Below are 12,939 nucleotides of genomic sequence, written 5' to 3' on the forward strand. Positions count from 1 at the left end.
GAACAACTTCTAGGTGCAGAAAGAACTGTCTGCATCTTAACATCAGCAAAACCAAGGAATCCGGTCACTATTCAAAGAGTGGATGTTGAGGTGGACGATTCCTACAAGTACTTGGGGATCCACATTAATGACAAGTTGGACTGGTCTTGGATCACAGAGAATCTGTATAAGAAAGGGCAGAGCAGGCTCTATTCCCTTAGGAGACGGAGTTCTTTTAATGTGGGAAGTGACATCCTTCACATTTTCTACAACTCTGTGATGGCCAGTCTGCTGGGCTGGTAACTTCACTTCAAGAGAGTACCACTGAATCAACAAGCTAATTAATCAGGCAAGCTCAGTTACGGGATGCACTCTGGACCCCATGAAGGTTGTGATGAACAATTAAAACAAAACTGAACGCCATTATGAACAATGCTGCACATCCTCTCTCTGACACACTCACACTGAGTATTTCCAGTCAATAAATAATGTGGCAGAAGTGTGTCAAGAAATGCCACTGGGACTCCTATATACCAACAGTAATTCACCTGCAAAATGGCACATTTTGACTGTGAAAGCCAAATTAGAACATTTTCTTTTAATTTTCTTCTTTGTTCAGCCCAAAGTGTGCATATTTATTTACCTATTTAAGTATTTATTTATCTAAAGAGCTTGTAACGGTTGTCGTGTGTGTGTGTGTGTTTATATGGCGTCATTAGTAATTTGTACCTTACCTGGTCCTGATAATGGTGGAATGGCTGCATTTATAATTCTGACCAATGGTTCATGGGGAAAGAAGCACCTGGCTTCCTGGAGCCAACCATACTTAAAGCTGTGGCAGGAGAAATGTGAAAAGAAGGAAAGAGGGTGCCAGACCAGAAGGAGAAGTCAGACACCAAATAAAAACAGAGAAGGGTATGCTATCTGCTGAAAAAAGTAAAGTGAACCCGGGTTCATTTCAGTAAGAATCGTTTTCCTTTTCTTCTGGATGTGGTGAAGTTATTTGGGAGAGGACCCGACAGGCCAGCGTAGGGGACTGTATATGATTACGTTTCCCAGGACATGAGGTACGGCTCGGCGTATCCTTCACAATAACGGACTGTATATGATCATTCATAACAGTGGACATTTAATGGACTCTAGTTTTCATTAATTCTTTTTTAACATTTGTGTATTAGTGGTGCGTTTTGTTGAGTGTTTGGTTACATGATTCTTTGGGGGTGTGGGGGGTAAGTGGGAGCGCTGCAGCACGGTACAGTGTATACATACATAACTACATAACAACAATTCTTGTTTAGCTCAACAGCTGCTTTCGCTAGTGTGCTTCGCTTCAGTACTTGTGGTGGCCTAGTAAGGAAGTGGCATTGGTCACTTGTGCCCTGCATCATTTCTTTATTATTTTTTTTTCACTCTCTTTGCTGCCGCTCTAGGTCAGCAGCGCATGTTATAATCATACTGGCTTGAGGAGCAGTACAACCTTCTGTAAAAAGCAAAATTTCCCCCTGGGGAAATAACAAATTTCAAGTTAGAATACCCCCTCCTAAAACCGCCACCTTATCGTGGTGGAGGGGTTTGCGTGTCCCAATGATCCTAGGAGCTCTGTTGTCTGGGGTGCCCCTGTTAGGGCCACCCAAGGCAAACTGGTCCTAGGTGAGGGATGAGACAAAGTGCGGTTCAACAGACCTTCTATGATGAATAAAAAATTTGGACGACGTTTTCCCTTGCCCGGATTGCAGGTTACTGGGGCCCCCCTCTGCAGCCAGGTGAGGCTCGATGGCGAGCGCCTGGTGGCCGGGCTTGCACCCATGGGGCTCGGCCGGGCACAGCCCGAAGAGGCAACGTGGGTCCCCCTTCCCATGGGCTCACCACTTATGGGAGGGGCCAAGGAGGTTGGATGCAGTGTGAGTTGGGTGGTGGCCGAAGGCGGGGGACCTTGGCGGTCCGATCCTCGGCTACAGAAGCTGGCTCTTGGGACGTGGAATGTCACCTCTCTGAAGGGGAAGGAGCCTGACCTAGTCCGCGAGGTTGAGAGGTTCTGGCTAGATATAGTCGGACTCACCTCGACGCACAGCTTGGACTCTGGAACCAATCTCCTTGAGAGGGGCTGGACTCTCTACCACTCTGGAGTTGCACCCGGTGAGAGGCTCCGAGCGGGTGTGGGCATACTTATTGCCCCCCGACTTGGAGCCTGCACATTGGGGTTTACCCCAGTGGACGAGAGGGTAGCCTCCCTCCGCCTCCGGGTGGGGGGGGGGCGGGTCCTAACTGTTGCTTGTGCGCATGCACCGAACAGCAGTTCAGAGTACCCACTCTTTTTGGAGTCCCTGGAGGGGGTGCTGGGGACTCCCTCGTATTGCTGGGAGACTTCAATGCTCACGTGGGCAATGACAGTGAGACCTGGAAGGGCGTGATTGGGAGGAATGGCCCCCCTGATCTGAACCCGAGCGGTGTTTTGTTATTGGACTTCTGTGCTCGTCACAGATTGTCCATAACGAACACCATGTTCAAGCATAGGGGTGTTCATATGTGCACTTGGCACCAGGACACCCTAGGCCTCAGTTCGATGATCGACTTTGTGGTCGTGTCGTCAGACTTGTGGCCACATGTCTTGGACACTTGGGTGAAGAGAGGGGCGGAGCTGTCAACTGATCACCACCTGGTGGTGAGTTGGCTTCGATGGTGGGGGAGGATGCCAGTCAGGTCTAGTAGGCCCAAATGTGTTGTGAGGGTCTGCTGGGAACGTCTGGCAGAGCCCCCTGTCAGATGTAGCTTCAACTCCCACCTCCGGCAGAACTTCAACCACGTCCCGAGGGAGGTGGGGGATTTTGAGTCCGAATGGGCCATGTTCTGTGCCTCTATTGTTGAGGCAGCTGACCAGAGCTGTGACCTTACATAAGGTGGTCGGTGCCTGTCATGGCGGCAACCCCCAAACCCACTGGTGGACACAACGGCGGTGAGGGATGCTGTCAAGCTGAAGAAGGAGTCCTACCGGTCCCTTTTGTCCTGTGGGACTCTGGAGGCAGCTGATAGGTACCAGCAGGCCAAGCGGAATGTGGCTTCGGTGGTTGCTGAAGCAAAAACTCGGGCATGGGAGGAGTTTGGGGAAGCCATGGAGAACAACTTTTGGACGGCTTCGAGGAGATTCTGGTCCACCGTCCGGCGTCTCAGGAGGGGGAAGCAGTGTAGTGTCAACACTGTATATGGTGGGGATGGTGCGCTGCTGACCTCGACTCGGGACGTTGTGGATCGGTGGGGGGGGAGTACTTCAAAGACCTCCTCGATCCCACTAACATGCTTTCCAATGAGGAAGCAGAGCCTGGGGACTCGGAGGTGGGCTCCCCCATCTCTGGGACTGAGGTCACCGAGGTGGTCAAAAAACTCCTTGGTGGCAGGGCCCTGGGGGTGGATGAAATACGCCCGGAGTTCCTCAAGGCTCTGGATGTTGTAGGGCTGTCTTGGTTGACACGTCTCTACAACATCACATGGACATCAGTGACAGTGCCCCTGGATTGGCAGACCGGGGTGGTGGTCCCCCTCTTTAAGAAGGGGGACCGGAGGGTGTGTTCCAACTACAGAAGGATCACACTCCTCAGCCTCCCTGGAAAAGTCTATTCAGGGGTTCTGGAGAGGAGGGTCCGTCGGATGGTCGAACCTCAGATTCAGGAGGAACAGTGTGGTTTTCGTCCTGGTTGCGGAACAGTGGACCACTTCTACACCCTTGGCAGAGTCCTGGAGGGTGCATGGGAGATTGCCCAACCAGTCTACATGTGTTTTGTGGACTTGGAAAAGGCGTTCGACCGGGTCCCTCAGGGAATCCTGTGGGGGGTGCTCTGGGAGTACGGGGTACCGGACCCCCTGATAAGGGCTGTTCGGTCCCTGTACAACCGGTGTCAAAGCTTGGTCCGCATTGCCGGCAGTAAGTCGAACCCGTTTCCAGTGAGAGTTGGACTCCGCCAGGGCTGCCCTTTGTCACCGATTCTGTTCATAGCTTTTATGGACAGAATTTCTGGGCGCAGCTAGGGTGTTGTGGGGGTCCGGTTTGGTGGACTCAGGATTGGGCCACTGCTTTTTGCAGATGATGTTGTCCTGTTTGCTTCATCAGGCTGTGATCTTCAGCTCTCTCTGGATCGGTTCACAGCGGAGTGTGAAGCAGCCGGGATGGGAATCAGCACCTCCAAATCCGAGACCATGGTCCTCAGCTGGAAAAGGGTGGATTGCCCTCTCAGGGTTGGGAGTGAGATCCTGCCTCAAGTGGAGGAGTTCAAGTATCTCGGGGTCTTGTTCACGAGTGAGGGATGAATGGAGCGTGAGATCGACAGGCAGATCGGTGCGGCGTCCGCAGTGATGCGGGCTCTGCATCGGTCTGTCGTGGTGAAAAAGGAGCTGAGCCATAAAGCAAAGCTCTCAATTTACCAGTCGATCTACGTTCCTACCCTCACCTATGGTCATGAGCTATGGGTAGTGACCGAAAGAACGAGATCGCGAATACAAGTGGCTGAAATGAGTTTCCTCCGCAGGGTGTCTGGGCTCTCCCTTAAAGACAGAGTGTGAAGCTCAGTCATCCGGGAGGAGTCAGATGAGGTGGCTCGGGCATCTAATCAGGATGCCTCCTGGACGCCTTCCTGGTGAGGTGTTCCGGGCACGTCCAACCGGGAGGAGGCCCCTGGGAAGACCCAGGACACGCTTGAGGGACTATGTCTCCCGCCTGGCCTGGGAATGCCTTGGGATTCTCCTGGAAAAGCTAGAAGAAGTGGCCGGGGAGAGGGAAGTCTGGGCATCTCTGCTCAAGCTGCTGCCCCCGCAACCCGACCTCGGATAAGCAGAAGAGGATGGATGGATGGAAGTTAGAATACATAAAAGGAAAATACATTGTGCTTATAAGAAACTTACTATCTGGCAACTTGCATCTCCTAAAGGTTTCCATGAGATCATCAACCTGGACAAACGGACCCTGAAAGACAAGAGAAGAAAAATGTTCTACAAGTATATATACACACCACAGGAATATACATATTAACACCACATGAAGGAGGAGATAACTTTGAAGTAACTCAATCAGAATTACAAAGGATGCTAATTGCCAGTCAGCAGTATGTATCAGCTATAAAAGAGGTCAGACAATTAGCAGTTTGACAAAGAAGAAACATAAGGAAACTTGGAGGACAAAGAGAACTGAACAGAACAGAAAGCCTTGATCATCATTGTATAAAAAAAAAAATTACAATGAATTTATAAGCATCACTCAAAAAAAAAAAAAAAAGCCAAAAATGTTATTTTTGGGGCGGCACGGTGGCGCAGTGGTAGCATTGCTGCCTCGCAGTTAGGAGACCCGGGTTCATTTCCCGGGTCCTCCCTGCGTGGAGTTTGCATGTTCTCCCCCGTGTCTGCGTGGGTTTCCTCCGGGTGCTCCGGTTTCCCTCCCACAGTCCAAAGACATGCAGGTTAGGTGGATTGGCGATTCTAAATTGGCCTTAGTGTGTGTTTGTGTGTGTCCTGCGGTGGGGTTGGCACCCTGCCCAGGATTGGTTCCCTGCCTTGTGCCCTGTGTTGGCTGGGATTGGCTCCAGCAGACCCCCGTGACCCTGTGTTTGGATTCAGCGGGTTGGATAATGGGATGGATGGATGGATGTTATTTTTGTGGGAAAAAAAAATCTATTAACATAATACACACAAATGGTGTGAACTGCATGAGTATCCACAAAAAAAAAAAAAGCAAAGTTCGTTCATGTGTCAAGGAGAATGGGCACAAAAATAAGGCAAAACATGAACAAACCGCATTGACAAATAGAAACACAAGTCAAATATCAGCGAAAGGGACAAACACTTCGCTAAATGTCTGCTGAATGCGACAACCCCAAAAAAGATCACAGAACTGAGTCAGCATCTCTGTAACCTTGTCTGACAAAAACACGCACACTGTAATCTTCACAAAGCTGGTGTTTGTGTCAGGAATGCCATTTGGAAACAGCTCATATCCTAAACCAACAAACAAAGACACAAAACAAAGTGTAACAGGTACAAAGCGTGGACCTCTGAGCAATGGAAACACCTAATGTTGTCTGATGAGTTGTTCTTCCTAATGTTTTCTATATCCAGATTTTCATTTTAGGATTAATAAAATTATCTAATCTATCTAATCCAGACAGGTTTACATTTGGAGAAGCCAAAAGATTCCTTCCACCCACAATGTCTATTGCAAACTGTTAAGTATGTTGGAGACGTATAACGATAAAAGGAGCCATCTTATGGGTATTATTAGGTCCAATGAATGCTCTGCATGGTTAAATAAGCCCAAGGAATGGGAGGCCATTTCACAGGACCTCCCTTCCTCGAAGATCTGGAGACTTTCCCCTTTGAAGAATGGCACCGTATTCTACTACACACATTTCAGAACTTGCATGAGACCACGCCAAGAAGGATTGAAGCTGTTCTGAAGGTAAAGGATGGCTCAACTCCTTCTGAATGTCGATATTAAGCTATTTCTATTTCTGTTATTTTGTCCACTCCCTGTAGATCTTGCACACACTTCCAGTACTAACTGTGATGCTGCATCATTTTCTTGTAAAAAGACCTTCTGGTGAAGAATCATGTCATAGCTAACACACCTGCAGGACATCATCATTATACAAAAAATTTAAAATAATAAGACTTTGCTTTGTTTTGCTTAAACAGTCAATAAAATCTTGAAAAGCCTTTCTTATTAAAACTCATTGAGGGTGGCAAACAATGTAAAAATTACAAAAATTAACAGTTTTCTAAATTCAACTGGCTTTAAAAAACATTCTGTCAATAAAATGAATAACTCCGTCTGTGATGTCTAAAAATCTGAATGTGACGACAATATGACCATTAGGACGAAAGCATGTCAGTAGAACTACGCACCGTGAAACACAGTGGAGGAGGCAGCAGCTTCATGAGAACCACAGCCGCGGGAGGCACTGGAAAGACTCCACCTGGAACAGGATGAAGTCCTGGAGCTGCAAGGAAAAAACAAATCTTAGAGCTTGACAATGCAATGTGCAGCAACATCCCACAGATGGGGCTCAGGCCATAGAAACAGCCATAAATACAATGCATGTCTGCTCTCCTTGTACGTTAACTTCTCTTCAAATTTGCTAAGTCAATGCAAGCACTTTCATATTTTTGGTAACTGAGAACCATTTGAAGGGTTTTGGTGAATGAAATTCAAAATTGGTTTGCTAAGAATTAAAAGGCTACAATGCAGGATTTTCTCATTTTGCTTTAGTATACAAAGTTTAAATCCTATTTCCACTACACCTCATTAAACATACAGTCATATGAAAAAGTTTTGGAACCCCTCTTAATTCTTTGGATTTTTGTTTATCATTGGCTGAGCTTTCAAAGTAGCAACTTCCTTTTAATATTTGACATAACTTATGGAAACAGTAGTATTTCAGTAGTGACATTAACTTATTGGATTAACAGAAAATATGCAATATGCATCATCACTAAATTAAACAGGTGCATAAATTTGGGCACCCCAACAGAGATATTACATCAATACTTAGTCGAGCCTCATTTTACAAATATAATAGCCTCTAGACACCTCTGATAGCCTTTGATGAGTGTCTGGATTCTGGATGGAGGTATGTTTGACCATTCTTCCATACAAAATCTCTCCAGTTCAGTTAAATTTGATGGCTGCCGAGCATGGACAGCCTGCTTCAAATCATCCCATAGATTTTTCGATGATATTCAAGTCAGGGGACTGTGATGGCCATTCCAGAACATCGTACTTCTGCATGAATGCCTTTGTAGATTCTGAACTGTGTTTTGGGTCATTGTCTTGTTGGAATAACCAACCCCTGCGTAACTTCAACTTTGTGACTGATGCTTGAACATAATCCTGAAGAATTTGTTGATATTGGGTTGAATTAATCTGACCCTCGACTTTAACAAGGGCCCCAAGTCCCTGAACTAGCCACACGGCCCCACAGCATGATGGAACCTCCACCAAATTTGACAGTAGGTAGCAGGAGTTTTTCTTGGAATGCGGTGTTCTTCTTCCACCATGCAAAGCACTTTTTGTTATGACTAAATAACTCAATTTTTGTCTCATCAGTCCAAAGCACTTTGTTCCAAAATTAATCTGGCTTGTCTAAATGAGTATTTGCATACAACAAGCGACTCTGTTTGTGGCGTGAGTGCAGAAAGGGCTTCTTTCTCATCACCCTGTCATACAGATGTTCTTTGTGCAAATTGCACTGAATTGTAGAACGATGTACAGATACACCATCTGCAGCAAGATGTTCTTGCGGGTCTTTGGAGATGATTTGTGGGTTGTCTGTAACCATTCTCACAATCCTGCGCATATGCCGCTCCTGTATTTTTCTTGGCCTGCCAGACATGGGTTTAGCAGCAACTGTGCCAGTGGCCTTTTATTTCCTGATTATATTGTTTACAGTTGAAGCTGACAGTTTAAACCTCTGAGATAGCTTTTTGTAGCCTTCCCCTAAACCATGATACTAAACAATCTTTCTTTTCAGATCTTTTGAGAGTTGTTTTGAGGATCCCATGCTGTCACTCTTCAGAAAAGTGTCAAAGGGAAGCACAACTTGCAACTGACCACCTTAAATACATTTTCTCATGATTGGACACACCTGTCTATGAAGTTCCAACACTTAACGAACTAATCCAACCAATTTGGTGTTGCAAGTAATCAGTATTGAGCAGTTTACATACATTCAAATCAGCAAAATTACAAGGGTACCCAAAGTTTTGCACTGCCAGTTTTTGACATTTAATTTAATTTCATACAACTAAATACTGCTTCACTAAAAATCTTTGTTCGGAAAGCACTCCAGTACTCAGATGTTCCTAGGAAATGAAAGACATACCACTGTTATCTTTTTTGTTGACCGTAAATTATTATGCAGGCTGAGAGGGGTTCCCAAACTTTTTCCATATGGCTGTAGCTATTGAATGGAACAATCTCTATTTATGCTGATCATGTAGTGCTTTATATCTCAGAGTCACACAGACATTAGTCATTAGCATAAACTGTGCTGATCTCTCGATTCAACACAAATAGTTTCCTCCCACACCAGATTACCATAGATCACTTCTCTTATCTTTTTTAGGACATTACTAATATTATATATATATATATATATACACACACATGTATGTATGTATACAGTATATATTTTAAAATGGTGGCTACAGAGATCTTCAGCTGAAGGTGTCATGGCACTAGTTCTACTGGGGAGCAAACATATGCACAGTAACATATAGGAAATTGACAAAAATCCACGAAACTACCCCTGTATGGTTAGCCACATAAAGGAAATCACAGTCTAAATTTTCTCTGCAGGCTTTGCTTTGACCGCCCCTTGGAGTATACAAAAATGTCAACTACCACCCCCTAACTGTCAAGAAAACAGAGTTGATAGGGAATGACCTTTTATTAAACTTTCAGAAAAGGAATGAAGCTCAGCCAGTCATAAAATACACCCCAGTCTAATATGGGCCAAGCACACCATAATTACAGTGAAAATATTTAAACCTTCTACTCATGTACCTCATGTAAAGTTATCTGAAATGTACCCAGGGTGAGTTGCCACCTATCATCAAGTGCCTGCATCACTAGGTCACATGTTCTGGGAATATTTCATACTTAATTCGCTGTATGCAAAAATAATTGCCTATGACTTGAGTATCCTAGAATCTAACAGGTAACACTGTGTTATGAAGTATTGTTTGCAAATTAACACACAGCACTATCGACATGAACTCTAACGTGAGCTTGCAGGGCCTGTGACGAGGAGTTGTCTTTTATTTGCTGTGCCATCTTTTATGAAGGACTACTTTAGATGGGCCTCTCTTGTCACATAGCTCTTTGAGTCATGTGGGTATTGAAGGCGTGATGTTTATTTACTCTTTAAATTTAAAGTAACTATTAAAATGTGTGTTTATATGTGCAGATGTTGCAAAGTTTGGAACTGCTGTCAAATTATAGTTGTATATATTAGAGTGATGTGAGAATGAAGTGAATCAAACCAAACTGACTACTTAGGCAGTTCTTTGATAGTATGATGGAGTCATCCACATTAAGATAAGCTGCACCATCTTCCTCCAGTGATTAATAGTAAACACTTGATACATGTGGGTTATTTCTAGTTTAGATTTTCATGCGCTTCTTTGTAAAACAGAGACATTATGCTATCATCACCATTTGGACTCTGTGGTACACAAGGATAAAGGCAACTCTATGTCAAAACAAGTAAATAGAAACTGATCCCCCAGAAGGAGAGCCTGTGGCGCTCCAGTGATAAGCCTCTGTGGAGAAGACATTTGACAGCATCTTGCAATTGTATGGAAAAGATCGGACATCCCCAGAAAAACTGTTTTAACAAATTGTAAAGATATTAAAGCTATTCAAATAGAACAGAGGCCTCGACAGAAGGTATCTACCAGATCATTACAAAAACATCAAATATAAAAACTAGAAACATATATTTAAGTCAGAAGATTAAACAATTAGAAGTATGAAAATTTGGCAAACTATCATTTCCAATATGGTAGATATCTGGCATGTCTTCTTTGTAAAGCATTAATATAAAATAAAACAAATGTTGAATCAGTTTTGTTTTGTGATTGTGAAAAGCAGAAGACATGTGTAGTTATTACTTCTCGTGACTCTAAAATGAGCAAACAGAATTCAAGCACCTGCTCCCTCCATGCATCCAATAAAGTAGTGGCATCGCTTGTTAAATTTTCATATATTTTAATACAAAGATATTAAAAAAAGTCTTCTGACAATATTTTAACTAACTCTCTAACTCTCAAATAGGTTGTATTAATCATTCGGATACCTGACCTATTACCAAAAAAAAAAAAAAGACACACATTATGGATGTATTTCATGATTATAAAAGAGAAGGCACAGACAGGCTACTTAGGACTGTGAAGGATAAAGCAAATGAAGTGAACAGATCATTTAGGCCTTCAGCACCACAACACTGCAGACTTACGTGCTAAATGCCTCGGCTGGAATGGGATCATCTGGTTGGTGTCTGGTTTGGGATATTCTGGCTTTCTGTCTACTTCATCTTTTAGAACAGGTGCAATAGATGGTGCAACTACTGTTTCTGGAATTAGTGTGGCTAATTTGGCACGAGACACATCCTGAAATAACAGACAAGTTAGTGCTTGGCTACCTGCCACCTTTTCTCCATATCATCTCACATTGAACATGTACTTTACATTACTTCTACATTACAACCATGGAAATGCTTTGTCATCAACCTTTTATTATGCAGTCTATTCAGTGATACATTACTCCGTTCCACTTTCAAACTGGTATTCTATACAGAAGAATTTTCCATAAAATTGTTTTAACAACTCAAACTTAAAACCTGAAGTACTTTTTCCTAAAACACCATATACAGTATTTTATGACAGCCACATTGCTTTAAGTTAATCCCTTATATAAAACTCTATTTTAGATAAATTTTATTCTATTCTTGCAACCTAAAGTGGATTAAAGAGGTTTAAGGATCAAAAGCATGAGTTGACAAGACAGGAATACAGGTTTCCATACACTTGTAATTTATCTAATGTCTTTAAAATGCACCAACACACCTTATAGCCCAGAGCTTTGAGTTCACTTGTTGAGCAAGGGTAAAGATCCATGAACTTGTATCTGTCCACAAGAAGTGCAGTCTCCTTTCCCTCATATTCTTCTTTAAAGGCTGTAAACCTCCTCCTTTCTACTTTCAAGATACTTGCCAGGTCTCCAATGTTGCTTTCAAATGCCAAAAACCGAGCCCATATTTCACTGTATTACATAAGAGGAAAGTCTGAGGTAATTTGAAAGACTTACCTAGTCTTTCACTTACACGCATGCACTTACAAAACTACATATTTTTTATTACGTACAACTATAATCTAATTTCTTAAAGATGCTTACCCAGATTTTTCAGGAGACAGGCTACCAGAGGTTAAAACTCGCTCAAATAAAACTCTTGTATTGTTGTCTTCTGCAAAAGGCAAAAAAATGTGTTAACAATTTTTTTCTTTCGTTCCTTTTGTACATCCGTGATGTTACATGATACAACTTGGATGCTTTTAACTCAAGTCTTCAAAACTTTAAGGCTCAGCTTTGTAACAGATTTCCTTCTTATAACTGATCCATTAAAACACACATATTAACAACACAAACACAAAATACATATACAGTGGAACCTCGGGTCACGAACGTCTCGGAACACGTACAAATCGGGTTACGACCAAAAAGTTTGCCAAACTTTTGCATCTGTTCACAACCACACACTCGGGTGACGAACAAGCCACTTTCCCTTCCGGTTTGTACGCGCCGATGATTTCCGTTCGTGTTCAGTCTCTCCCTGTGCATTCAGCGAGAGAGAGCACGCGCGAGCGAGCGTATATATATTTACATACAGCTCGTACGGTCCTGAATGGATTAATTGTATTTACATACAATCCTATGGAGGAAATTACTTCGGGTCATGACCAAATCTGGTTGCGACCAGAGTTTTGGAACAAATTACGGTTGTGAACCGAGGCTCCACTTTAATGTATTCTAATATACGCAATATTAAGAGAGAAAATCCCACTTTCATCCTCTTCAAATACTCTGCAACTATTATTAATGCCGCAGAAAATCTGAAAGTGTTAATGTAGGGGACAGGGATGTTGTCATCATCAAGATAACTGTATTTCTGTCATCCATAAAGTTTCCGGTATTTAACATTTAGAATATGTTTGGTATCAGGAAAATATAGACATTCCTAATTTATATCCAATAAACAACCATGCTTTAAAGGCAGGATTTCATCAAAAATATATTTCTATTACATGCAATTTTGCATTTTTGTCACTGAACAACAGAAGATGACTCTTTAATATCAAAGTGAAATTAAATCTCTGCAAAGTGGTCTAAATTAATTATTAATATAAAGCAACACATAACTCATC

The 12,939-nt window shown here is 43.3% G+C and overlaps 1 protein-coding gene across 1 annotated transcript in view; it reads right to left on the bottom strand.

The window, feature by feature from the left end:
• Nucleotides 1–12,939, bottom strand: part of cstf3 (cleavage stimulation factor, 3' pre-RNA, subunit 3) — a 122,022-nt gene that overhangs the window by 4,046 nt on the left and 105,037 nt on the right. Inside the window, exons 16-20 of the mRNA XM_028793888.2 lie at nt 11,912–11,981; nt 11,584–11,779; nt 10,974–11,127; nt 6,862–6,956; nt 4,870–4,930 (exon numbers count right to left, since the gene is read on the bottom strand). Of these exons, the coding sequence (XP_028649721.1) occupies nt 4,870–4,930; nt 6,862–6,956; nt 10,974–11,127; nt 11,584–11,779; nt 11,912–11,981 (576 nt within the window). The remainder of the gene's footprint in view (nt 1–4,869; nt 4,931–6,861; nt 6,957–10,973; nt 11,128–11,583; nt 11,780–11,911; nt 11,982–12,939) is intronic.

The sequence above is a fragment of the Erpetoichthys calabaricus genome, chromosome 2 (genome assembly GCF_900747795.2).
Source record: "Erpetoichthys calabaricus chromosome 2, fErpCal1.3, whole genome shotgun sequence".
NCBI classification, from domain to species: domain Eukaryota; kingdom Metazoa; phylum Chordata; class Cladistia; order Polypteriformes; family Polypteridae; genus Erpetoichthys; species Erpetoichthys calabaricus.